Source organism: Falco peregrinus, chromosome 5, assembly GCF_023634155.1.
Source record: "Falco peregrinus isolate bFalPer1 chromosome 5, bFalPer1.pri, whole genome shotgun sequence".
NCBI lineage: Eukaryota > Metazoa > Chordata > Aves > Falconiformes > Falconidae > Falco > Falco peregrinus.
In genome coordinates this window covers 76341130-76368384 of record NC_073725.1, presented here as the reverse complement: position 1 = coordinate 76368384, position 27255 = coordinate 76341130, and the positions used below count along the sequence as shown (strand labels likewise).

The 27255-nt window shown below is 44.2% G+C and overlaps 1 protein-coding gene across 8 annotated transcripts in view; it reads left to right on the top strand.

Moving 5' to 3' along the window:
- The window catches only part of SLX4 (SLX4 structure-specific endonuclease subunit), a 32602-nt gene that overhangs the window by 3702 nt on the left and 1645 nt on the right, over positions 1-27255 (top strand). For 3 of the 8 annotated variants that reach the window (XM_055803509.1, XM_055803510.1, XM_055803512.1), the window contains exons 3-17: positions 3691-3793; positions 5544-6288; positions 7134-7397; positions 8201-8375; positions 10055-10267; positions 11240-11451; positions 12557-12870; positions 14345-14627; positions 16093-16181; positions 18256-18336; positions 19338-19484; positions 21220-21389; positions 22207-24668; positions 25830-25932; positions 26170-26652. In XM_055803509.1, coding sequence (XP_055659484.1) covers positions 5922-6288; positions 7134-7397; positions 8201-8375; positions 10055-10267; positions 11240-11451; positions 12557-12870; positions 14345-14627; positions 16093-16181; positions 18256-18336; positions 19338-19484; positions 21220-21389; positions 22207-24668; positions 25830-25932; positions 26170-26652 — 5363 coding nt within the window. In that variant the 5' untranslated portion in view covers positions 3691-3793; positions 5544-5921. Of the gene's footprint in view, positions 1-3111; positions 3237-3690; positions 3794-5543; positions 6289-7133; positions 7398-8200; positions 8376-10054; positions 10268-11239; positions 11452-12556; positions 12871-14344; positions 14628-16092; positions 16182-18255; positions 18337-19337; positions 19485-21219; positions 21390-22206; positions 24669-25829; positions 25933-26169; positions 26653-27255 lie in introns of all 8 variants that reach the window. The other 5 variants (XM_055803511.1, XM_055803513.1, XM_055803516.1 and 2 more) reach the window with 5 other exon arrangements.

Here is a 27255-nt window from a genome sequence, read left to right as displayed (position 1 = left end):
CTGGTTTTATTACTATTCTGATTATTCTTCTTTCTGTGAAAACCAAGTTAGGTTTTAATAAGTATTGTTCTCTTTATTGATTTTGGGGGCCTCTACTGAAATGTTTTTATTCACTCCTTAATTCACCGTTGTGTTTTTCTGTTTAATATTTTTTTGTTGTTTTCAGTCAAATCACATAAGCATTTTTGAAACACCAGCTGCATATATTTCTGATTTGTATGCTACTGCGTTTGCATACAAGCCATGAGCATTTGCACCTGAGCAACCGTTAGTTTTTATTTTTATATTCACTTCCCCTTTATCTTTCCAGAGGAGGTATGAAGTAAAAATTTTCTATCTCAGTGAAGTGCTTTATAAGGTAAGGTTAGTTTCTACAGTATTTGAAAGGTAGAGGGACATTTTGTCATGTAAGTAGTAATTTAGAATTCATGTCTGGAATGTAACAGATTTTTTTACTGTCTATGAAATCCTTTGCCATGTGTACAAGGTACTACCAGGGGTGGTGCAGCCTTGAAAAGAAATGAGAGCATGGTACTCTGCCAGGATGTTAGGAAACAGAAGGGGGTAGTGTCAGGTAGGCATTGATAATCGTCACTGCTAAGATTGCTCATTGGAATCTGATTATGATTTTCCTAGCTATCATTTCCTTGCTTATATAGACTTAATTTGTCATCTCCTATTTTCCACGCCTGATTTTGGTATCCTTTTCTAGCACAGGAAAGCTGGCAGAGACCTGAACAAGAGGGTGAATACCTGACTGGATTCTGTTCTGCACTTACCTTTGTTCTTTCCTCATAGAACAAGTGCTGCTCTCCTCAGTGTTAATTTATTTGTGGTTCTACAAACACAGAGACCCTGCACTGTACAGATCTAGTGTTGTGTCTTTGTAAAATAGTGTTGGTGATAAAGGTATTGGTTAGTGCAGGAACCTGGAGAGAACAGGCTGTAGTGAAGAGACTCTCTAAAAGTATGGAAGATAATACGCTTTTTCAGAAGTTAACACTGTTGACATGTAGGTTCTCCATCAGGAACCTGTAGGAAGATTTTTTTGTTACAGGATTCGGTCTGGAAGAATCCCTAGGGACTGCCTTCTAGTGTGGTTTCCAGAACAAACACTACAGAAATTCTTTCCCTTTGCAGTATTTGGACTGGCTTGATTGAAAGTTTTGCTACCTTCAGATCTTTAGGCCACAGCTTTCACAAAAAGAGAAGGGGAGGGAGCAATAAAACTTTTAATGCCAACACAACAGCATGCATCCCATCATCCTGTCCGCTGTCAACGCTCTGTAATTAGTGGCATCACTTCATACGGGCTGTGGCAATTAACTAATTTCTGAAGACTAAGTTATCAGTCACTTTGATCCCATTCTTTGACGTTCCGTTAAGTTCTGGCCAGCCTTACAGGACTGTCAGGACCACTCCTATGTTGATCTTGCTGGTGGAGGAAGTGGGAGAAGGTGCTTCTGCTGAGAAAGGTGCCACCCTTCCTGCAGCAGCCCACTCTGCCGGGCACGCAAACAGAGCCTCACTCCATGTTTCCTGCCGAGGGGAGACGGGTGCTGCAGACTCAGCACCATGTCTTCCTATGCCCCATTAGGAATGCAGCTGCCTGTTCAGCTGCTTCACTGGTGGAGACAGGGGGAGAGGATCTGTCTGCAGAACGGGGTAATTTGTACTTTCACCACAAGGAAATGGTATGTATCAAAAAACAGGTTACTTTTTGCTTTGCTTTCTAGCATTAAATAATCCCACTTCCCCAAGTATTTCTTGTGAAACCCAGGAAATTGCTCCCAAGGTAGCATGGCATTTCCCATTTTTGAAGGTATAGGGTCAGGCTTTCCTTAGAGATGAGTAATTGAGGAGGATATACTGCAGGGGAGAGAGGGGAGAAGGTATCTACTGGGTGTAAGTTGTGGAGGCCTACCTAACACTGTTCTACACTTTCTAGCCATAATGATGATGTATTCTTGGGCACTGAAATGGCAGGAGAATTGTTCCTGGAACAAATAGTTTAAAGTGGCAAGTGAGCAAGCCCAGATGTATATTTGATTGCTTAGAAGAGATAGTGTCAAGTGGTGGGACTGCTGGTAGAAATATGCTCTAAGTTGTTAAAAGAGAGACTGCTCTGAAAGGTGGCAGGGTAGCAGATCTTCTAAAAACCCAAACAACAGGTAAAACAAGGATTCTGTGACTGAACTAAGGAATTACAAGGCAGGAAGTCTTTTATTAAACTGGCCAAAGTGATCATCAAGTTATTTGTAGCTGTCTGTCATTATATATTTTTAACCTGATAGCATTTCATCAATGTGGTAGCCTAGTTTCTCTAGTAGACTGTCTCTCAGTAGTCTAAAGGACTGGTTTGAATTCATCAACAAATCAGGAAATAAAGAATGGATTAGTGTAGCTTGCTCAGAAATCCTTTGAAAAGGGGAAAGAGGTAAAGAATTATCATGAATGGTAAACTATCTGAGAGAGCAAACTGGCTGGAGGGTAGCAAACAGCATCCAAGCGTTCATTCTGAATCCACCTCAGCATGTGCCTGGTGGTCCCACTGGGCAGTGGCACAGCTTTTTTGAGCTGAGTCGAGAGCACAGGTGTTTTCAGCAGGCTCCGAGCTGCAGGTGACACACTAACTAGATCATGAAATTCAGTGTGGAGGTGAGTAAAGTAGAGCACAGAGGTGGAAAAAGAGATAAATCATATGGAACACCTTAATGATACCAGATACTGAAAGAGCTCTGGGCATCTCTGTTCAGGTAAAACCTTTGCTCAACAAGCAGATCCTTTCAAACCGAAGAAGATGTTAGGATCTCTGAGGCCTGGATGGGGAAGGAATGTGAACAATATAAAGCTTCTTCACCAGCTGTATCAACAGTCTGCTGTCTGCAGTACTGGTCAGCGTATCTCAGAAAAAGCAATGGAGAGTGAAGCAGCTTCAGAGAGTACTGATGGGGATGGTTAGGGGTCAGGAAAGATTCTCCTAGGAAAAGAGAAAAGACTAGGGCTCTTACTTTAGAGCACAGAGACTGGAGGATGTGATAGATATATTTTAGAAAATACTGAGTGGTCTAAAGAGTGTATTCAGAGCTTCTGCCCTCCTTGTCTCAACAGAAGACAGTGAAGTACAAAGGATGCAAACAGAACTGATGAGAAGGGATACCTGAATTTTTTTTCAGTTAAACCAGGGAGCTCAATCCAGTAGATGCCTATGAGCCTGAAAACAGCTGGATCAAAAGGTGAGGGTGTTACATGACTGGTTTAAAGAAACTTACCAGGAAACAAAATTAGTCCCAACTGGAAAAGGCAAGGACAGGCTATTTGTAGGATAAGATAACTCAGGCTGGAAGTGACCTCAGGAAGTCTCTAGTCTGATGTCCTGCTCAAAGCAGGGTCAGCTGTGGGGTCAGACCAGGTTCCTCAGGGCTTTATCCAGTCTGTCTGACCTGTTCTGCCTTCTGAAGGGTTCTGGGCTTTTTCTGCAATGGTGCTGCTCACTGCTGAGCTGAGCAGATCCTGAGCAATGCATCTAACTCACCTACCCTCACTTCAGGTACACAGGTTAATGGAAGTGGCAGAACTTAGCACCTTTGGAGCGTGTGCTGTCTCCTTCCCCCTGCAACTTGGAACTTGAGCAAAAAGAGCAGTCAGTACAAAATACACTAAATCTAACCCTTTCCTTCCCATTTCTAGGTTCCACCTTTCATTGTTACTGATCCTGCTTTGTACCACTTTGCTGATCCACATTTAGTTGAAGCGAACAGCTGGGCTATAGATTTGACATCTAAGTGGATAGGTAAGTGCTGCTGTTTATTTTATTTGACCAGCCTTGTGATTTGTTGAGTCCTAAAATCTTCCAAAATGAATTGAATACTATACTGAAAGAAATTATTTTCAAAGCCAATACTTTTCGAGCTCCATAAACTGGTCTGAAAGCTGGCTGTTAGGTACACTGATAGCAGCAGCATCAGAGATACTGAGGTGATGAACAGAGCAGGAGCCTGTAACTGCAAGTCTGGAAAGGGCAAGGAGAAAGGCAGATAAATTCTTAGGTGGTTTTGCATTGTTTGTATGTCTGACTTGCTCTACCTGGGGCACTGAACATTGGTTGCAAATGCAAAAGTGCTGATCTGTTTCAAAGTTTAATATCAGGAACTAACCATAAATAGTATGACATTATAAATGTGTCTTTGAGAGGTACTTAAAGCCATGGAGGATGTGAGATTCTGTTTTTCTCCACATGCTGTCTCCTACATAGAATAAAACGGTCAATTTACAGCGATAACTATACCAAGATTCTGTCCAGGAAAATCAAATTTATGAACTGGCTACATAAAACTTCAGTTTCTCTCTGACAGGAAATGACTCCAAGATTCACAGCAAAATCCTCTGCTGGTTTGGGAGCCTGAGTTTAAAATAAATAAATCCATTAACATCTGTAATTGCTTATAGGAAAGGCTGACCCATGAAAGTGTGTAACCAGCATTCCTTAGCCTTGCATGTCTGCAGCCAAGCCATTTGAGAAAACAATCTTGCATGTGTTTTTCCTGCTTTTTGAGTCTTTCTGTGCCCAGAGCTTTACTGGAGAAACTGAACCACAGCTGTTGCCATTCCAAGTGAAACACTCCAGTTTAAGCTTGAAAGAAATAGGTTTTGAGAGCAATATAAAACCTCTGGTAAAATAGTCAGGACCATAGTGAACTTAGGACTAGGAAGAAGACAATCAAAATGTCTAAGAATAGAGATCTAGTTTTAATGTTGCCTGGGGCTTGATGGCGTTTCCATCTGGACATTGTACCCAGTGCTGTTCCAAGTAATCCCTAGCTAGTACTGCTGTTCTTACTGTAGCTGAAAAGATTAAGAAACTCATTTAAAAATACCGTTTGTTGAGTCTGTTTACCTTGTGTATTTGACAGCAATTTGTGGAACATGATCGGTGTCACAGTTTATTGGGTACTCAGAGTTTAGCATTAGTTAGCAGGAGAGGTAATCCTAATGGTGAGCAGCCATGGATGTGAGAGGAGAGAAAGGATGAACATGTTTGATAGAGTTGTTCTCAGACTTGTCCCAGAAACTCTTCCGAAATGCCAGAAACTGCCTTTATTTACTTCTCAAAATGAGATCAGGCTCTCCTCTTTAAAGCTGCAGTGTCTCAAAGCTGAAGTTTACAGTCTAGAGTAGCTGTCTTGATCTGAAGGACTTTTTTTTTTTTTTTTTTTTTCCCCTGCCCTGCTGCATTCACTGGTCTTGTGTTATATAAATGTACATGTGAATACATATACAAAAAGGACAGTCTCAAATCCTCAAAAAGCTCCAGGACAAAAGCCTACTCAGTATCAGATACCTGTTTGGAAAGCTTTCCTCTTCTTTCCTAATGGGGCTTGTGCATGTCTGTAGTACAATTATAGAGACAGTGTTTTGGGTCAATACATGCTTTTTCTAATCTTACTGGTTTATGCAAATTCTCTCCTCCTTCAGAGTTCTACACCAGCCCTGTCTGCATATACCATCCTACATAACTACCTTCTTTTATTTCTTTCTTTAAGGGCTTTAGTAAGTGTCTTTCTGAAGCTCTATCATGAAGATCTTGTGCGTGCTCTGCACAAATTGAGGTGCTGAACTCATGGTCTAGAGACCTCTGAAGAATCAGCTTGTGAAAGCAGGTGGGGTCCTTGGAGAGAGAACATGCTCTACTAAATGGCTGTGAATTAACTGTGGAAGAATGAACAGTCAGAACAGCACAGAAGTGCCCGCTCTGTTGACCTCATTGAAGTCTGGAAAATTAACATCTCTGAGGTGGTAGAAGTGAACTGGTGAAAATACCAGGTCACGGGTGATGCAAACCTGAACTGATTCTAGTATCTCCCCCTGCCTTCCAGTCCTCACAGTGTCGTTAGGCCAGTGTTACTGGAACCTGCAGGCCAATGGATGAACAGGACAATGATTTTAAAGAGTTGTGGGCAAATCTTTTGAATAGAGCAAAGAAAAAAGCTGGGGATGCTGAGGCAGCAAAGAGGGCTCAGAACAGGCCAAAGAGCACTGCAGCAAGAAGCAAATTAAGAAGAGACAGAGCTGCTGCTAAGAGCCAAAACCATCATCGCTTACCAGCAGTGAAAGAAGGAAACTTATCTCAACATTTGGGTCCAAAAGAACAAATGGTGCATAAAGAAGATGATGACACTGTGGCCTGTAGTAGTGGTGAGACTGCACAAGGGGATGGAGAGAGAAGCCCCTTCCCTGCCAGCCAGCTGAGTACAGTGGCCAGCGAGTGTAGCCAAAGGGCTCTGACAGGTGAGTGAACCAAAATCATTCAGACAGAAAATAGACTGGGACTGAAAGGACTCTAGTTCAGTGGAGGTCTTCAAAAGTCCATCTGGAGGGGACATACAGAAGAACTGACTGAAGCTGGCTTGCATCTTGTGTTTCCATCCATACTTAGCTACTTAGGCTTATCTAGGTGTTTAAACTGATAAATAAGGTCAGCCAGGAAAAGGGTTATTTTGCACCTGTCCTGTCCTGATCACCCTTTCTTAAGTATGTGTTGCTGACTGCACTCAGAGTGAAGATACTGGGCTGGTGAGATCCATGGTCCCGTCTTGGATGCTGCCCGTAGCCACAGGATACCTCAAGCAGAACAGTGGTTTGCTGAGGTGTTAGCCTAGCATTGCCTCTGCCTCCTGCTTGTTACCACTGTACCTTTGGGAACTCTGGGTTCCTTCAGCTCAGAGCCTGAAAATTTGAGCCACAAGTAGGGTGTGGAGATCAAAAACCAGCAGGAGCCACAGGATGTTCTGCTGTGGGAACGCTGGGGAGAATGGTGCTGTAGGGCTGCCTTGCTTCTTGTTCTCACTAGAGACCTTCAGGCAAGGCCTTCCTTAATATTCCTTCCTCTAAAAGGGAAAGAGAGATACTTAAACTCCACTGTAGCACAGAAACCTGATACTGTTACTGTGGTTATAAAGTATAAAGTCATGCAATAGTTAGACAAATTGTTCACTTCTTCCTCTAAGAATGGCTGTTGCAAAACTGAGCCTGACTTAGGCTGCTGTTGGGGAACCTTCTCAGCAGCTCTGTGGGCAGCTCAGCTGGGTGTTTAAAACTGACTGGTAAAGCTCTGGTGTTTTCTCCCCGTCTAGTAAATACCCAGAGTGGCTGTTCCCAGACCACATTATCCTTCCATCCTGCTACACAGCCAGAGACCTGCTCTTCACCCACCTCAAAGGTACCGCCGCTTGCAGTGTCGAAGATGCGGGTAGCAGATCTGGTAGTGGAGAGAATGCAGCAGTTCAAGAGGGTGGCACCTGAGCAGCTAAAACACAGCACAGATGATAGTTTGCCAAAGTCTGTAGCCAGCGGGGATTTCCCTGATGAAAGCCAGGGGCAGAACCCACCAGAGAATGGTACGTTTCTCCTGTAAGCTCTTGTACGTGCAGAAAGAGTGCTGTGGGCTGGTGTGAATGGTTGCATGAGAAGCAGTCAGGATTCCTGGGCTTTGTTCCCAGCTAGCCTAGCGGCTCCGCGTGCAGCACTGAATAAATCACTCCAGATCACTGAGAAAACTTGCTCTCTCTATTGTTCAAGAACTATTTGTACTTTGCTTCCAGCTCCTCTCTAAGGCTGAATTAACCTCATGTTAGATTCTAGAGGGATAATTACCTTCTTGGAAACAGGTTGAAATTCCAACAGGACCAGTGAGCGTCAGGACAGTGTTAGGTACTATTAGGTAAATATGACTCTTAGGTAGCCCCCATCTTTGGTATATCTCCAGGCACTCTATAAGGTAATTTGTTCCATGCAGACGAATTGAATCCACAGCAATTTTACTCTGGTTTTCTTCTTTAGAAGTCAAGGCCTTGTTGGTCCTGTATGGACATAAAACTGCTGTGTAATATGTAATTTATAAGATTCCATGTTCTCTCCAGAAACTTTTCCAAAACTTACCCTTTATTTGGCTCTGACTTGTGCTGTACTGTGAACAAGTTGCCACCTCCTGCTCCTCTGCTAGTGCCATCCTGTCACATTTGAAGAGTGCAGTTTGTACATTTCCTTGTGAGAGATCAGATGTGAAGATGCAAGGGAAAGATGGCAATTAATTTTTACGTGTCTAGTTTAATAAGCTAATAATGACAAGTATGTTGGTTCCACGCCTTTCATACAGGATTCTTAGCTTTCTGTCTCAGATCATCTCTTTCTTCTTTGCCAGATACCCACCATCTTCCATCCATGGAACATGATGGTGCTCTGGCTTTGGCTCTTCAGCAGGAAACCAAAGAGGAAGCCCTGGCAAGCCTGGAGGATGCAGGCTTGTTTTTTTGTCAGATCTGCCAGAAGGATATCTCAGCCATGAACACAACACGACGAGAGCAGCATGTTAACAGGTGAAAGGCTGGCATGATGTGTCCTTTCTGCATCCTATTCCCCTTGACCTCATAGACCGCTCACTCCCCTTAGCCATTGAAGAACATGGTTAGCAGGGGAGTCTGCATAGTAATACGGACCTTTACGGCTTGAATTAACAAGTCATTTTGATCCCGAAGCGGAGGCTGATTGTCTAGCCCTGCAGGGCTTCTGCCTGTGTGTGGTAAGGCAAATGCTGGTTTTGTCAGTACTGTGGCAGAGGAGCTGTGATTGCAAAGGGGTGTCAAAATTAACAAGGACTCGCTACTGCAGGTTTTGAGATCTACTGATCTCAGCCAACAAAGTAATGTTTGCTCTATTTTGCTAAAAATTGTTTGTCTAAGGACATCTAGTATACCACTGCATATCCAAGCTGTTTGCTGAGAGAAAGTTGATACTATCAGAAGGATGACTAAACTGAAATGAATGCTCTTAATTGAGCAGTTTCCTTAGTCGTAAGTATCAAGTACTGTTAATATATTTTGTAGACAGCTCTTTGTAAATTAGAAGTCTGTGCTTCTCTGTTGAGAAAATATCAGAAACAGTGCATTTGAATGATTGTAACTTCTTAATTTGAGCACTTTCAGAAAGCAAAAGTGATTTAATTTGTCCAGTCCTACATCATGTTATTGAGTGGCTCGCATTCATTAGGGTTGTCTGCGCCTGCAGCTCTAGAGGTGTCACTGCTGTTTCTGTCTTCAGATATTTACTGCTGTTTGAGAGGAAAGAGGTTGTAAAACAGTGACAGCGTGTCAGAAATGCTTTTTGGAAATTGTCTGCTTTGTGAACTATTAAGCATGTAATCAGATGATGAGATTACTAGGTTATATTAGCAATGATTTTTTGATAGCAGTCTTCATCACAAGAGGTAAAGCTATGGACGAATAGATGCACTGGCAAACTAGTAATCAACAGTCCTAGTACATCAGATGAATGATCTCTTAAGGCAGCTCTGTGTGTGTAGGTACTGTGTGCCATTACCTAATCAGGGAGTGATTTTTCTAATAGGTGCTGCAGATCCAGGTTTTTACAGCCTGAATCTCTTTGGAGAGGACAAAAGAATGATTAAAAAATTTTACATCATTTTGACCTACCACAGATTATTAGTTCATCATCCTGCACTCTTGAGCATGGTGTTAATTTCAGCTGCTCCATTTTCTGTGACATGAACAACTGTCCTTGTCAAGTGAGATAGCTGACTTGAAAACACTTGCGTTCTTGACACTGCATGTGGTTATGCCCATGAAAGTGGTAAGAATGACAAGAAGTAGTCATCTTTTGGGTGAGGAAGACTTAACATTTCTGTGGTAGCGTGATTCTTTTTTTAACAGTCATTTAAAAGTTAGCTGGAATGTTAGAATGAATGCAGAAAGAGGAATTAGTTGATGAAGATGTGATGAAGTTAAATAAGGTTATTACCTGCACTTGCTTTTGAGCAACATATTTTTAATGTGCCTCTGAGGCCCTAATCTCCATGTAACTGTTACATGTCATATTCATCACAGTGGTGGGCACATAATTCTTGTTTCTTTAGGAGATGTTTCTGGCTGTTACAAATATTAGAGATGATTGTGCTTCCTTTTCTTTAATGTGGTTTAAATCTTAGCATGGACAGTTTTAAAGTCTTCAGAGGTAAATAAGCTTTGCTGTTGTATCACAGGTGTCTGGATGAGATGGAAGAAGCACAGATATCCTCCAGCAAACCTCTGGTCCCTGAATGTCCCATCTGTGGGAAGCAGTTCCGAACCCCACAGAGTCGAATCAGTCACTTGAAACGCTGTGCTGTCGAGATGGATGTTCCTCCTAAGATGCTTCTTCAGGCGGTTCAGTTGCAGGTATCCACTCTTGGTGATGCACCTCTTCAGTGTCCCAGGTAAGCTGGTAAAATTAAAGATGCTGATTATTTTCTTCAGCCTGAGAGATACTGAACCTGTGCTCCTGGGGATGAACAAACAAGGCAGACTTGCACGCTGGGTGGGCCCCAAGTCCAAAGAAGGTCAAATAGATTCATGACCCATTACCACATGAGGAGAATTTAGCTGGAGAAATCATCTTGTTTTCCTTCAGAAGTGGTCAAGTGGTGGCTGACTTTAAAACTCAGCAGGCAGGAGCAAATTGGGGAGTAAGTAATCTTACACTGGTTTGTCAGAATTTTTTGTGCTCTATAAGGCAGTTATGCTGTAAAGCTGAATGGTGTGTTTGAGCTTATTAAGCAAACCACATAGCACGAGCTTGCAGTCTCTCCTGAGCATTGGTTGTGCCAATGCCTCAGCTATTCAGCTTGTGGCTGTACTGGATATATGTGCTTTACACCCTGAGCCAAAGAGGAAACAGACGTGATGTTTTGAAATGTGCTTGGTACAGAGCTGCATCTGCTGTCTTGGATTTGAGCAGAATCTTCAGAGTACAGCAAGTGGTGCTTGACTGAGTTTGTAGAAGGGCTCCCAAGACCCTTGTGCTGTGGAAGGACCAGTGCCTGTTACCTGTGGAAGCAGCAGGGTGGGAAAGCATTTTCTGGTGATCTTGGTTTTGCCTCACGTCAACTTGTTTTTTCCCCTTTGGTACAAAAAAGCATTCAAGGTAGAGATAGCAGATGCTTACATCAGTGCTGTGGTCTTGTGCTTACCTTTTCAAAATAAGAATTTCTCTAAATTGCTCTGAATTCCATAGATGATAAGAAATCCTTTGCTCTCTGCTAGGGAAGAAGGTACTGAATAGTTTTTCATTATCCTTGATATGGGAATCACTGTGAGCAAGTAGAGCAGCTGGTCTGGAGTGCTTAGTGTTTCTTGTCTCTGATACAGTCACATTAACTTCGGCTTCCTGCTGCATTCTTGTATTTCAGCAATCAACCAAGCAGGTCAAAGCGAAAAGGCTCCTCCAAAGAGGACTCAAAAATGCAGAAGAGGGCCAAAATGGAGACTAAGGATGAAGATTTGCTGGTTGCTATGGCAATGTCACGCTCTCTGTTGGAGCAAGAAAAGCAGGAACAGGCAAAATCAGTTACAAATGTGAAACCCGTGGCTGCTTTGCCGATCAAATGGAAGCCAGGATCAGGTATGTGTTAAAGCGAGTTAGTGTCAAAGGTTCTGTTACTGGAGGAGCAGTGTAACACAGCCTGCTCTTCACTAAAACTTTCCTGTTGGGTATTGGAGGGACAGCCCTCTTTCTATTTTGTTCAAGCTGTCAGAGCTTCAACAATATGCAGTATCCATGCACAGTCAAGAGAGGTGGCAGGGAGTCCATGGGTTTTAGTGAAATCCCTTAGGCATCTCATGCTTTTTTCCACTGATTGATTGTTTTGAATTTGTAAAATATTCCTAAGATAAGCTGTTGGGTTTTGTAAACCGTGGAAGTGAGAAGAAATAACATGAAAAGAGTATTGTTCTTTCTCCTGCAGTGGATTTTTTCATATTCATCCTGCTGCAGCGTGGATTAATGCAGCTCTTTCAGCCTTATCTCTTACCTCTGTTGTCTTTCTGTAGTGGACATATGTGTATACTACATGCTGTTGAGCATGTGCTTCGCTATTTCAGTTTGCAGAAGGGTTTAGAAAGGAAGACAGCTGCCAGGGCAGAGGGTTGAGTGCTGTATAGATGGGAGACTTCACTCTTCATGACCCTGCTCAGGTCTCTTCCTGCCAATAAGTACTCCCAGTTGGATTTGGGGTTGGGCGTTAGTAAGGCAAAGGTAGTAAGACGCAGAATTTCCAAATGAAAGCTGCTCAGTGTTTGTGTGAGCTGTGGTTTGATACCATTGGTGACCAGCACACAAGAAAAGGAGTCCTTCATGGATTGGGTGGTGGTTTTCTCTCCCTTTTTTGTGAAGCGCTGTCATACAGGCACTGTTCCAGGGGTCTGGGAGCTCGACTGTGTGGATATCAGTTGCTTCCATAATGATCAGATTTTGTAGAGGTGTGACAGCTCCCAACAGGCAGCAGAGCAGTGTGAACAGGAGTCAGTCCTTTCTGGAGTTCGTTATTCCCATAAGGGTGGTGTGACGCTTCAGACTACCTGTGGAAATCTGAAGAGTTGTGTTCACCTTGGAGTTGCCTTTTGGTCATCACTGACTACAGCAGCTGAAGGAGCTGGCATACTGAGCTCCTCTGCCCTACATGTTTCCAGCTGTTTGTTTATTTGGCTTCCTCTTCCTTTTCTTAAAGAGAAAAAACAGCGTAAAAAAGTCTCAACTGCACCTCCACCATTACTGCTTCAGGACCCAGAGAAGGCCCGCAAAAGGATCCAAGAGCGAGTAGCTATGCTGCTTGCAGAAGAGGTGGAATTCCCTCCCACCCCTCAGCTTCCCGCTAGTAGGATTTTGGAGGATGAATCTGGGAAAGCAACCTGGCTCTTGCCATTGTCCAAAACCAAGGAGTGCTTTTTATGGAATATCAGTGCTCTGACTGGACCCTGTGACCCTGAATCATTCTACACTGCTGCGTTAACCCCTCCAATTGTACCTTGGAAGCCTATGCAGGTGGGATGCTCCTTTGTCCTTGCTCTGATTATTTATGTGCCCTAGTTCACTTGCCCTGTAACCCTTCTGTTTCCTTATTTGGTATTTAAACAAGTGATCCCCTGCCTCTGCATAGTCACTGCTTGTGCCTTGTTGTCCCTTGGCCTTACACAGTTAGGTTTTATGATCTTGAACTTTCATTTCTCCCTTTTGGAGAGGGGACCAAGGCTCATGTTACTATGCTGTTCCTTGAGCTTTCAGAAAATAAAACTGATGGGAACAGAGAGTACTGAGTAAAGGGACCCCATCCTGCTCATTTTGCCATGAGTTTGTCTGTGGTTGCAGCAGCCTTTTGTTTTCCTTCTTGGCACTTTTCTCTGATTGATTTTAGTATGAGCTTTGCCCATGTGTTGCACTCAGAAAGGATCTGGGTGGAAAGATTAAACTGAAAACTGGTATTTGTCTTGCACCGAGATATAGGTGGGAGCGCCTAGAGTGGTAGAGCAAAGCATTTGCAGTTCAGGCTTTCCCTGTGCATCCCACTGTCTCTTGGCCATAGGAGCTTTGATCCAGTTTTCAGTTCCACGGTTTCATTCTGGTTTTTGTCTAGAACTCTTGCTTCTTCCAGTGCGCTGTATCTTTATAAAAAGTGCCTATAGAAATAGAAAAAGCTCTTTTAGTCTCTCTTCTTATCACATACTTGCTCTCTGAGAAGAAGGATATCACTTCTCTTCCTTCCCTCATTCTCTTCTTGAATTGTTTGGTGCTTCTATTAAAAACTACTGTGCATATATAGGTACTTTTTTTCATATTTCTTTCCTAGTCAAAGCCCAGGGACTCCATTCTACAAAGATTTTTGATCTTTTGTTCAAGCCAAAAATTGCCAGAGAAGTTTAAAAATAAAAAGTAGGAAAGCCTTTAAAATCATGGGAAGAGTGTTTTCCCTCTTACTCTTTCCATTCACAGAAATGGCTAAACCATTTTTACTTAGAAATAAACAAACAAAACACTTTTTATTGGGAAACAGAGTCCAAACCTGGAAAATATTAGCTCCAAGGTGAAGGTCTGATTTAGTTACATGTAACTGCAAAAGCATTTCAGAACTCAGAACAGAAGCACCTGGAGAGCTTCAGCTGTGACTGTTGCCAGGTGCTCCAGCTATAATGAAATATTTAGATGTTGGAGTGGGAGCATTTCCACCATCCTTTTTCCCTGCTTGGCAGCTGGCTGCACAGACATGCTCCTGGAGAAACTCTCTCTTCTGCATTTTTTGTTGTAGTTTCCTTTCTTCTGTTCAGAGCTGTGTTATGTCTGGAGAGTCCTTCATAAAGCTGCAGAGAACTTTTGCCTCAGAAGCCCCTGTACCTGGGGAATGTGCTGTAATCCTTTACTGGATGTTTCAAAAGTATGAAGCAGAGACTGTACTCTTGAGCTCTGCAAATACATAAAACGAGACCTAATTTATTGGTGTCTTTTTTTCTCCTCTTTTGATTAGAATCATAAGACAGAGAACATTTTGCCATCGGTGGGATCTGCTCAGCCAAAAGTATCCGAGCAAATTCAGCCTGACCTCAGTTCTCATGAGTCCACTTGCACAGAGGCTGGAGGCCAAACTTGCAATGAATCCAAGTCAGACCCTGAAGGAGATGAGCAGGTTTTATCTCACAGCCAGAAGGATGTTCAGACCCTGCAGGACCTAGTTGAGTTGGCCAGGGAAGGACTTACCCTTACTCAATGGAACCTTGATGTTGGCCACATTCAGGCAGCAGAGCAGACAGGTAAATTCTGGCAGCTCTGAGCACGCTCCCTGTTCCCTTCAGCTACCCAGAGCCAGACCTATGCTGTGCTAAGTTAGGAGAGCCGTGACAGCACCCACAGGATGTTGATGTTGATCCAAGGGGTGATAATTGTGGGGGGACATTTTTCTGCAGTAAGCATTACATACAGTCAAGCTGACGTTTCTGAAATTATTTATAAATCCCAGCTTTTAAAAGAACTCTTGGGCAGCAGATACTAAATTTTATTTTAGAATTCCCTTAGAGATGTCCAAGTATCTTTTGCCAGGGTAAGCCCAGACATGTTCAACAGCTGAGACAAAATCCTCATCCCTGCTATTTGGACAGTCTTTCTGTGGCGTGCACTGTCTTTTCAGGGCTTGAGACAGTTGGATGAGAGAGATGTGCAAAAGGATGATTTTATGTTGGTACATCAGTTACACAAAGCTGTAGTTTATCTGTACCTATGTGGAGTTGAAAAACCAGAACACCTAGTATTCCTTGATGGGCAGCTCTAATATCCCAAATCCAGTGGCATGTGGTGCACAACTGCAAGTTTCAAGGTCAATGATATCCCTTACAAAGGCCTGGCTGTTCAACAGAACGTATTATGTGTCTCCTGTTCACCTGTGAAAGAGAACGTGGTTGCTAAGTTCACCTGTCTGCATTTTCACTTGGGTATAGTATTCCTCACTTCCCCTACTAAAGTGCAGCAAATGATTCCTGGTCCTATAAAACTATACTGGGATTTCAGTGGAGATACAGCTTCCTGGGTGAGGGAAATAATTTCTAATTTTTCACATACATATATATATATAAAGATATATAAAATTCTAATAGCATAAATGTCTGTTGTGTGTGTAAATGAGACCAGGTGGAGGAAAAACACTCTGCAGACACTAATGCACCAGAACCTGTTTCTGAAGATACTAATTCTTTCTGTTGCTCTGCATCCTGATCTATGCCCTCCATAGGCTACCACAGGGCTCAGGCTGTGCAACACTGATTTCACTGGCTGTCTCTGAGCCCTAGGGCCCACAGCATTTTGTCTCGGTTGAAATTCAGATCAAAGATACGTTCTGCCTGTCTGCTAGGATGAGACTGTAGCGTGTCGCATACCACCCTGTGTTGTAGGTTTTTTTCCTACTGGAGGAAAGCTGAGATGTGAAAGCAGAGAAGCATGCTGCATTCTGCAGTTCCTCCATCTGGATGATTATGGCACACACAGATCTGCAGTAGATCGGTGCTGCTCATGGCTGAATGGTGCTCAGATATCCACAGCCTGTCACAGCCCACAGCCAAACCCTCCAGTAAAGGCATGAGGGAGAGGCTGAGCCTTCAACTCAGGCTGGTTATAGCAGCTGTCTCAGGGACCTGTTCATGGCAAGGATCCTGTTAGGAGTTCCTACATCACTGTGTCTCCCAAATAAGTTGTATGTGATTTATGATGTGCGTTTTCTTCTTTGAGGAAAAGAACTGACTTGCAGCGATATTCCACATAGTGGCTTTGTGCCCCGGTCCAAAGAGAAGAGCCTCCTGACAAGCAGCTGTAAAAGAGTAAGGGCAACCCTTTTTCCATTCTTTGTCTGTGTTTATCACTGTAAAAAAGAAGCTGTTGCACTTGAGTAATTCACAGAAGTATGGAATATTTCCCATTCCTTTCCATAGAAACAAAGAGGTGCTTAAGGTTCACAGTCACTCAGAATTATCGTGGGCACAGGTGATCAGCACACATGGTGGTATTTCATTGATGCCCACAAGCAAGCCTGTGGATTTCCCAGTACTTGTCCCACCTGATGAGAGAGATGATTTAAACTGACAGGTAACAGAAGGACAATCTGTGCATAGTAGATATGAAGAGAACCAGGTTAAAGAGTTACAGCACTAGGAGTGTTTGGGAGTAGGAACTAGGGGTGCAGCTGCACCACATTAGGCAAGTACTCTGCTTTAATGCCCAGGCTAGCCAAGAGAAAATCGGCTGCAGCCCAGAAGAGACAGAGCTGCCTGGTGCTTCCTCCACACTCACACACCCAGCTACTTTCGGTAGTTCTGAATGGAAGCTGTTCCTCCTCTGTCACCTTCCTCTTCGTGCTGTGCCTTGCAGTGGAAGAAAGAATTCCTGCAAGGACTGGCTGACGGACTAAATTCTCTCATCTGGTGTAAAAGCCAGTAGATGATGTGGAATGCTGTGAGGTCCGTGGAAGATAAGCACTTTTTTGCTGCTAATGTGAGCTTTAAAAAGGTTTAGTATAGAAAATCCTCAGTTGTGGGAATACATATCAGAGGATCTAGCAGTGCGCTCACCGTGATGACTTGGTGAAGAATACAAGCTAGTAATTCAGAGATTGTTTTTTTATCAAGCCAGTAGCGTTCTGTAGCTCACATCTTACCCCAGATGCACCAGTGGATATGTAATCCCCCATGGATGTATAACCAGTTTTCTTCAATTGGAGTACATATTAAAAAAAATAAATTCATTTTCTTATCAAGGTAATCCACTTTATCTGGTGAAACTTATTATCTTTGGTTTGGTAATAAATAATCATGTCATGAAAGCTAGTAGCTTTTGGTGCTAGATAAATTTTGATGCCCTGAAAATGCACTTTCATATTGTACTTACAGAATTAAGGGGCTTCTAAAAGGAGACAATTCTTTCAGGTGGGAATCAGTATGAAACTTGAGCACCCCAGCTACTTGTTACAGAAACTCAAGGTATTATTTGGGGGTATTAAAAAAAAAAAAAAAGAAAAAACAACAAACCTTAGCAGGAAAAAACATTTTGTTTTATAAGGTTCTGAGTCTATTAAACCAGAGGCCTTTAGCAATACAGAAACTGTTCTGATACTGTTGTTGAAACTCAGTTGCTACTAGAAAAACCAGTTTGATCATTTGTTTCAGATTTAGTTTGAATCCATAATAGTTTTCCTGAGCAAATGAAGTGTTGCTGAAGAGTTGGATTGCCAGTGGGAGAGAGTCGTGCTTTATGTGAGCACAGGCAGAGTAACCATGTAAAGCAAATCCATCATTGCACTGGTAATGCATGCCCCCACCCATGCTTAAGACCCTTGTCACATCTGTGGAGTCCAGTCTAGCTGGCCTCAGCAGCAGGAGAGAGTGTTGTGGTGTGTTCTCCAACAGCAGCACATACCGGCTTGGAGCTGTCTTTAGACCAGTCTGCTTTGCACAGAGAGTAGTGCAGCCAGGAGGTTTCTAGCCTTACTTAATTTCCCCGTTCTTGATTTGTAATTTTAGCATCAGCAGGAAAGCTGTTCTGGGCTTACTGCCTGGAACGTAGCATCAGGAGTCTGTGTTTGCTGGCTTCCTGCGGTACTGTCTTGCAGGTATCCTACCTGCCAAGAATAAGAAAGCAAGAAACATCAGATTAGTTTCCAGACTGAGCTTCCTGTCTTCCCCTTGGAGATCAGTCCACACCACTGCCAGGACACGCAGAGTCTTCTCTAGCCCACCTATGAAGGCTTGTAAGAAGTGTTCCAGCATGTGCTGCTGTTTTGGTGCTAATTAGTGTTGTCTGCCCACAAACACGTGCTGGAGTGAGTAGAAAGGTTGGGTTTCCACAGTCCGCTGCTAATGTAGAAACCTGCTAATAAAATAAAGAGCTTTGTTGTTCCAGGTGGAACTGCATCTCACACAGATGTTCACTGGAATAAAACTTGCAGTTCCTGAACTCTACAGTAGGTTTGAAAAGCACAAGGTCAGTCCTTAGTGTGTTAACTACAAACTGGTTTCCACTTACAGTCAGCCAGCCTCTCAGCTGTGAGCTGAGGGTATTTCACACTTCCCTGCCACTGGCCACCTCCAGAGCCGCAACACTTGCCTAGGGGGATCTGAGTCTTGAGAAGATTGCCTGGGGTGGGTTTGTACTTGGGAGCAGCTCCAGAGCAGAAACAGAGCATCCAGCATTGCTGTCTTTGGCAGCATACCCCAGGCCTGACCTTAACATCACCAGTAATCAGTCAACAGGTAGCTCGGTCAACCAGCCCTCCTCAAAATTCCAGCAAGGGGTTCTAGATTGTTAATAGAAATTATGTTTCTTTTTTGTAGTTGATTGCATTTTCAAAAGGGGCTTTAGTAACATGCACATAAATTCCTTTGAACTGGACACCTGTATTAGTTTTATTCTATGTGGGCTCCTTGTTGCAGAGCTGCTCTTCTCAGCTGTCATTGCCAGGCAGTGAACGAGAGAAGAAAGGCTCATTACTCCATCCCTGAATCATCTGCTTTCCTCTTACTCTAATTATAGTGAATCGAGTTCAAGTCTTTTAAAGTGGAAATTATAGTTTCCTGAAAATGTGGTGGAAGGCAGTAGATCAAGAGGCCAACTGCTGGCAGTGGCTAGACCACATCAGGAAGTGGTGTGGTGAAGATCTGGGGGTGATAATGTGCTGTAATACAAGACAGAACAAGTACAGTAGAATACAACACAACTGCCCTTTCTTCACAATTGCCAGATGGTAAAAAAGTAGAGGAAAATAAAGCCAGAGATGTCTGTTAGACTTGTCTGCTTATTAGTCATACAGAAGACCTGAAGTTGATAATGCTGATGATTATCTTCAGGAGGCAAAGGCAGCGTATCCAGACTGGGGCCCACAGTACAGCAGTGCTGATAAACTGGGTTATTCCCTTCTTATTTTTCAGGGAAATGTTTGACAGCTGTAACCTAACTTCTGTCTTTGTGTTCCTTCTGTGTTCTAGTCCCCTCTCAGGTTGCTGGCTGAAGATTTCAGTGCAATGGTCAACAACCCCCACTTAAGTGATGTCCAGTTCCAGGTGGACTGTGGGGAAGTCTTTTATGCCCACATGTTTGTGTTGTACGCACGGTGTCCACAGGCCATGCAAGCTGTAAGTACTGTTGACGTGCTTTCCTCCGCTTCAGAAAAGCCCGGACTGCCAACACCTACAATCAGTTAATGCTCTAGAATCGGCACAGAGCCCTGCTGGGCCTAATGGCAAGTGCCTCTGGACCTGCGGTAGTATTTCAGCTTAGGGAACCACAATCCTGAAAAAGTGCTTGAAAATGTGGTAATTTATCTGCGGCAGCTACAGGGAGGCAAGGATCCTTCCTTGCATTCTGGACGCGAGCAGTGGAGGAAGCTTCTTAAATGCTTTTAGCCCTTGAATTTTTGCACCTGTACTAGTGCAGGCTGCCTTGTCCATCTTAGTGTGTCCTGCCTGTCACCCAGGCTGAGAAGGTTCAATATGGAGTAGAAAGATTCTAGAAAGTACTTTAAAATAACTTGCATAGAGGTTTCGTCACTGTTACGGTGGCTTTGTAGGTAGCTGCACTGAACTGTGTTTTTTGCAAGGCTAGTGAAGTAGTCCTTGTGTTCCCAGAAGCATTTTGGGTTCAGTAGTTCCCAGCCTGCTCCCGTGCAGCTTCCCGTTGAGCCAGTAAAAGGTGGCGAGCCAGACATTTCAACTCTGCTCTTTCACGGAGCTGCCGCCTGTCATCTCCAAAAAAGGGAGCTTTCTTTAAAGCTGCCCGTTTGGAAAGTTTAGTTTCATCCTCACGCATTTTGGCAGTGGTTTCCACCCAGGGTGGCTCAGGCCGTTTCTAAGGGGTCCATGAAAGTTCAGGGATGGGAAGCAAGTTCATATATGCCATACAGCAGTCTTAATGTGAAGATTCTTTAAAAAATTCCTAACTATTAGCAAATGTGTGTGTGCCCACAGATCAAAGGACCTTATAAGCTATTGGGTTAGCCACGTTCTCTCATTATTTCCCTGCAATTCTGTCTGGCTTCAGCATTCCCATCCACTGTTTTCATGGACAGGATTCATTTGTGTAGGTAGAGCTGTGGGATTGGCCCTACGCTGTATTTTTGATGCCTGCAGATGGTTGTTTTCCTCTTAAGTCCCCACCTGCAGGGCAGCATTTCATGTTTATTTTTGGTATAGGTGAGGGAGTGCTCTTCTTTGTGGAAGATTTTGGGTAAAAAGGAGACAGTAATTAATCAGAGATGACTTCGGAGCTCGTGTTTTCTGTCGCATGGCATCCCTTAACTTTGGAGGGTGTTTCAGATAGCACAATATGTGATTTGGCTGCAAAGGAAGTGAGACCTTACTGAACTGGAGATGCATTTTTGCCAAAATCTGAGGTCAAGTTGGACCCACACAGATAATAGTTCAGTGAAGTAGTATTTTGTATGGTGTCTCTTTTCCTGTGAGACATGAGGAGAACCGGGGTTTTGGCAGTGTGTCAACAACGGTAGGTAAATGCAAAACAATCAGAGGAAGCTCACTTGTACACAGGTGCAGATAACTCTGGAAATTGTGCTCGGGGAAGTAATTTGATTCCAAAACTAACTGGAGAACTCTTTAAGACCATCTTTTATATGTGTGACTAAAATGAGTAGTTAAACTTTATCAAAGCTCACAGCTGTAGGGTCAGGAAGAAAATGGCCTGTTCCATATAGAACCCTGCATAACCGGTCATCTTAGCTTCCCTCTGAGCCATCAGGTCCTGGTCCCAGGGTTAAGACTGGCATAGGAAAGGACTAAGCTGATGGGAAAAAGAACATTGGTATTGCTGTTCCTTTATAGCAAACAGACTTCCTTTGCTTTCCTCTTACCCCAGGTTCACAGCCAAGGATTCTTAGTGGAGGAGGATGGGAACGCACAGACACGCCGTGTGCTGCTGAGCGATGTGACTGGAGAGGCGGTGTGTGCATTCCTGCGATACCTTTATGCTGCTGATGCTGACATCCCTGCTAGGGTGCTGCCCCAGGTGGGGGCTCTGGCTGCCAGGTTTGTGTCGTGAGCATGTTTTGGATCCCTTTGTGCTTTCAGCCCCACAGACCCCAACCTGATACCTTCCGTTGCAATTTTAATGGCTTACAAATTCCATGGTCATCTGCTCACATCTTAAATGAAACTTGCACATAAGAATATCCTACCCCCATATTTTCCATGAGTCTCTCTTGAGGTTGTATCTGTGTGATTTTCTATGTTCAGTATATGCTTAGCAGACTTTTGCCAAGAGTTTTTTCTCAGGATGTTTGTTGACCACTGATATTGACAATGATGAGCATATCTTCTATATGTGACTATCAAAGCGCTGCACTGGTGATGCACTTGATCTGAACAACACTTGCAGAATGTATTGGATGCTTAAAACTGATCTGTTGTGTCAGCCATGCTCTCGGTGTGATCCTGAGTGTGTGCTGAGTAAAGAGCTTGAAAGAGAAGCAGCTGCTGAGATATGGGGGGGGAAATGGTTGGGTCTTGCCAAAATATATGTACAGGGGTGCCCTATCACTCCAGAAAGCCATGAAACTTGCACATAACAGACATTATACAGCTCCAGCCATTCCACGGGGCTCTCACCTATGCAAACGGGAAAGAGGATTTAGTGTAGTTGTATAGCTGTTTAGTCTCAAACAAAAAAAGGAAGAGTGAGCCTGATGCTTTCATGTGAGTGACACCTGGAAAAGGAAATTCCAGATTTTATCTTAGGAAACCAGCATCTTCATGCAAATTCTTTTTTACAAGAGTGATCAGGCAGCCAAATGGTGAAGAAATACTGGAGGAGGAAAATACTAACATTACTATTATATCCTTGCAGGTTTGGTGTGAGGGAACTGATGGCAAAGTGTGAAAACAACACAGGAGAGAGTCAGGGGTCTTCTGGAGTGGATTCAGAAGATGATCTTATCTCTGTGAGGGATGACAGAGATTGTGAGGACAGAGCTGAGAACTTCCAAGACCTCTTGAAGTCAGTGTGGGTAGGTGAAGATGAGGAAGAAGTAGGTATGCTGAATCCTGAATGCCAGAAGGAAGACGACTGTGGGGTGGGTGAACAGGAGCTGGAGGAAATCTATGAGTTTGCTGCAACTCAGAGAAAGATGGCACAAGGTGAAACAGAGGCGAGCGAGGGAACAGACTGCAGCATCTGCAGTGATACTGAGGCAGCGCAAGGCACAAATGAGCAGACTGAGGAGGAAGAGGTAAAGAGAGCTGAACCTGCTCCATTAGGCAACAGCTTCAAAGATCTGAGGGATGACAATGATGTGGAAAGATCTACACGTGACGCATCTGCCCAAGAAGAGAAAATGCAGAATATAAATAGGTGCAGGAGTGTGAATGATCCACAGACCGCTTTTGTGCCTCACCACAGTGAACCTCAAAAATGGGACATAGCATCCCATGGTGCTACCACTAACGAAGGAGAGACTGTTAGGAGATGTGAAGGTGTGAAGGATTCCGGGTCATCTCAGGACTTGCATGATGAGGCAGATCTCTGTGAAAAACAGCTTCCTGGCTTCCACAGTGATGCTAATATAAATGAAAGTTATGAATGCTTGTCTTCTGCAACTCAGAGAAATGACTGTGAACCTTCCCCAGTGAAAGAATCTATCAAAGAACCAGGAAATACTCCCAGTGAAAAACATGTTGATGTTAATGATTCACTTCTGTACGGTGTGTCACAAAAAGACCTCTCTCCTCACAGAAGCGGTTTTTATGGGAGTCCTCCTCCCAAACCTTACACGTCCCTTTTTCCTGCTGTTGGCTGTTCACCTGCATCTCCAAAATCAGAGAGAAAGTTTGCCAGAGAACATGTGTCAACACCAAAGCAAAACAAAAAGGAAAAGTCACACCCATCTGATGAAATACACTTTCAGAAAGCCAACGAGCTGGATACTGCATCAAGAAACAACACCACAATTGCTCCAGCAGAGCTTCCCCACATTGATGTAAACAAGCATACATGTGTCCCAGTGTTGTCATCACTGGTCATCAGGACTCAGGATGTTGCAGCTCAGGGGAACAGGGAGGGTGATGTTATTGTTTTATCTTCTGATGATGAATTGGAGTTACAAGACAAGAAGTCACCAGAGTCAGGCTCCATTCTGAAGAAAATGGAAATCCCTGGGCAACTGAAATGTACAAACATAGAACAAAGTCCTGAGATACCAGAACCTGAACATAACTCCTCAGTCACTGAAACAGAGCAGAGATCAATGCAGGTCTCGTGTGACATTACAGATACAGTGCATATAAGTAACAATGTAAAGGTGTCCACTGAAGTGCCTCTCAGCAGACAAATAGATGCTTGTATGGAGAGCAAACAGAATCCAAACCTGAGCCCTGAAAAAAGGCTTGGTCATGAAACGTCTTCAGGTACAGATGGCTCCTGGCTAGTGCCAGACACACCAGTTCTGAGCAAAAGCAGAAGTTCATCAACGCAGACTCAGGTCACAAGTATTAATTCTTTAAAGAGGCCAGGATCTAAACTTAGCAGAAAGAACTTAGCAGCAGGTGATAGTAACCATGACATGACTGGAAATTTAATAAAAGTGTGTGAAACAACACTGTCAGACAAACATTTGCCTAAGGAGAACTCAGTCAGTGAAAGGAGGCCTCCCAGCAGCCCAGCAGCAGGATCATTTTCCGAGAACTCCCTACCAGTTTCTCCAGTGGATCCAGTTCTCCTCTCCCCTGGTCACACCAACATAAAAAGCAAATGTGCCAAGATCTCATTTTTATCCAAACCTGTGTCTCTGTGCCATGAGCAGTCACTGGAAGATAAAACAAAAACCAGTGTGATTGAGATAGAGGACAGTGAAAAGGAAGTAACTCTGTCTTCTTTGAGTAGTAGCGTCTTGCTTTGTGGTGAGCCCCTGGTCCATATTGATGACTGCTGGCAGCTTGAGCATGTGTCACCAGTCAGAGGTAACAGCCAGGGCTCCAACCAGATCAGCCGTGCAAAGACCTGTACTACCAGCAGCCCCAGACCTGGCTCTTGGTGTGACCAGTGGGAGAGCCCAGTCCACACATGGGAAATTAAGGGCAGTACCCCTCTTCGAGGAAGCCCTGTTGGCAGAAGAACACCTTTGCTCTGTCTTGAAAAGAGTCCTGTGGAGGTGTGTTCATCAGCAGGCAGTAGACCAAGTTATCTGAACTCCAAACTCTGGGATCACTGGAATGGAGAAGAAGAGGAAGACGAATTTCCAGAGGTGCTCCCTCTGTCTCAGAGGGTGTCAGCTGCAGCAGGTGCCTGTCAGGCAGATCCTGTAAAGACTCCTGGTGAGAGCTTGTATTGATACTAAATCTATTGGTCTTGGTTAAATTGTTTTCATTTTAAGTGGTCATCTCACCTGTGGTTCACTTGACCACGGAAAGGGTCTTTTGGCCGCCTGATCTGAAGTAATTGTCAGGGCCAGGCACAAAGAAGGTACAATCTTCTGATGTGGGAGAGAGCGTATCTAAATGTGGGATCCCTGGAGCATAGCCACTTGTATTTTGTTCACACTGGTTCTTTGATAGCGATGGGAAGGTACAGGAACAGCCTTCAGCTTGCATGCCAGTGGGTATTTGTTCCCTGCAGTAGTGGGTGCTTTGTACAGTCTTGCTTTTCATACGCTCATGAAGCGATGCTTGTGCTAACGTACATGAGGACGTCAGGTAAGCAGCACAGCAGTGCAAGCACAGCGGGTTTCCTTGTGTTGAGGCTGGCCGGGGGTGGGTGCCTGTCCCTGCCCGTGGGTAGGCTTCGTGCAGGCTTTCCTGCAAAGCTCTGCTGATGCGCTGCTGTCTTGTGCTGCCTTCAGTTTGCTGGTTCTGGGCCCTTGCAACAGACCTCTGCATGCCCAGCACATATCATTGGATGGTTCCTTCCATCTAAGACCGGTAATTAATCTCACAGTATTTAATTAAATATATTATTAATTATGCCATAGATGTTTAGAACATGACGTGTGAGATTGACTGTGCTTCACAGTATCAGTAAATCGGTATCCTTAAATCAGTATCTAACGCAGGTCCCCAGAAGCTTGACTTGCTCAGTTTCTTCTGCATCAAGTCCCTATTAGGAAATCTCCTTCCTGGAAAACCATCACTTTACGGAATTCAGTAAACATGTTTTTTTAATTGCCCTGTAATCTTTGCCTGTTCTAACAAAGCCCTGAATGGGCTTTGTATTCAGACCTGACATATGTCTTAATTTAAGCTGTTTTCTGATTTAAATTCAATAAAAACCAAGTATCCCAGTTTAGGGGGTGGGGGGAAGTGTTGACTGTTCTGTCCAGTCTTAAGCTGAGTAATGATTAGAAGAGCTTGTAGGAAAGTAGTGCTACTTAAACAATTATTGGATAATACTTCAACATCTGCCACTAAAAGGGGGAGATACCAGCCATTTTAAGTCTTTTCTGTACTAATTCTGATCATAGTCATTTCATTCTGCTGTAGAACCTTCCTGTCAGGAGAACGACAAGTCTTCCAGCACTCCAGTGACACCGATGCCAGCTTACTCCCTCATGGAGACCCCAGAGCTGAAGAAGGAGTTGAGCAGGTCAGCATTGCCTCCACGAGTACATCTCTGTATGAGCAGAAACTTGCTGGCAGGTAGTGTGAAAGAAAGCTCCTGGCCTGAAAGCGAACCCATGGTGGAAGTTCCAGTCAGTGTTTTCTGAGGTCATGTCACACTTCTCCAGCTGACCACTGGATCCCTGACTTCGGCCTCTTCCTGAGCTGGGACTGTGGAAGGCACAGCGTTACCTTAACCTAAGCTCCCCCCTTTCTCTTTCAGATTTGGTGTCCGCCCTCTCCCAAAACGCCGGATGGTGTTGAAGCTGAAGGAGATATTCCAGTATACTCACCAGGACGTGGACTCTGACTTTGAGGGTGAAATCCCATCTTCCCAGCCTCCCCTGCAGAAGTCCCCGGCCAAACACTCTAGGAAGTCAAAGGCAGACCGGACTGCAGGGGGGAAGCGTGGCAATACCTCGAGGGCTGTGGGCAAAAGGAGGCAGGTTGCTACAGCTTCTTCAGTGCTCTCTGTGGGGAGGGCTGAGGATGACCTTGTCGGATCCTGTGAAGCAGGCTGTGCAGCAGCCAAGGAGGGAACTAAAATGACACATCGCCCAAAAGGAGCCAAAAAGCAGAAAAGGTCATCTGTATCTCTGGAGAGGTCGTCTCTGGCAGCTGATGGTGAGGAACTCATGCTCCCAGCATCTCAGGAGTCTGCTGTTTCTTCAGTGGATGGAAGTGACATCTCTTTTGGTTCACAGAGGTAAGGCAACAAAATACTAAACAAAACAGTCAGTGGTGCAGGACAGAGATGAGCTAGGAATGTGGCAAACAGAGGTGAGTGTCCATGTGGCCTGCAGTGGCCCTGCCACCTCCTTGGACGTGTCATTTGAAGGTCAACACACTCCTACAGAAGGAATATGCTTTGCTTTTTTTAGTCTCGTTCCCAGTGAGCTATTCTCAGAACCCAAAAGTGCTTGTGGCTGCGTGTAGGCCAGGCCCAAATCTGGCATGCCTGGTCTCTGCAAGTTGGAGCGACAAGGAGCACTCGATGTTGACCAAGAACCTGCAGCTAGGGTAGGGAGAGGACGGCACAGCACTACTGGGAGAGGTGACTGCAGTATGGCAGCTATGGGTCAGGAGCACGGAATGCCAGACGGCTCCAGGGCTGGTGAGCAGGACCAGCACTGCCATGGTTGGGACAGGGAAGTTTGCAGAGCACATGCCATGTTGTTCTTCACTCATTTTGTGGGTGCTGGTATTGGAGAGGCTGTGATCCTAGAGGGTAGTCACAGGGGTTGGCCACCAGGGATTTGGGGAGCTCTGGCCCTGTCCTTGATGGCCTGTTCTTTCCTTGACCTCTGGT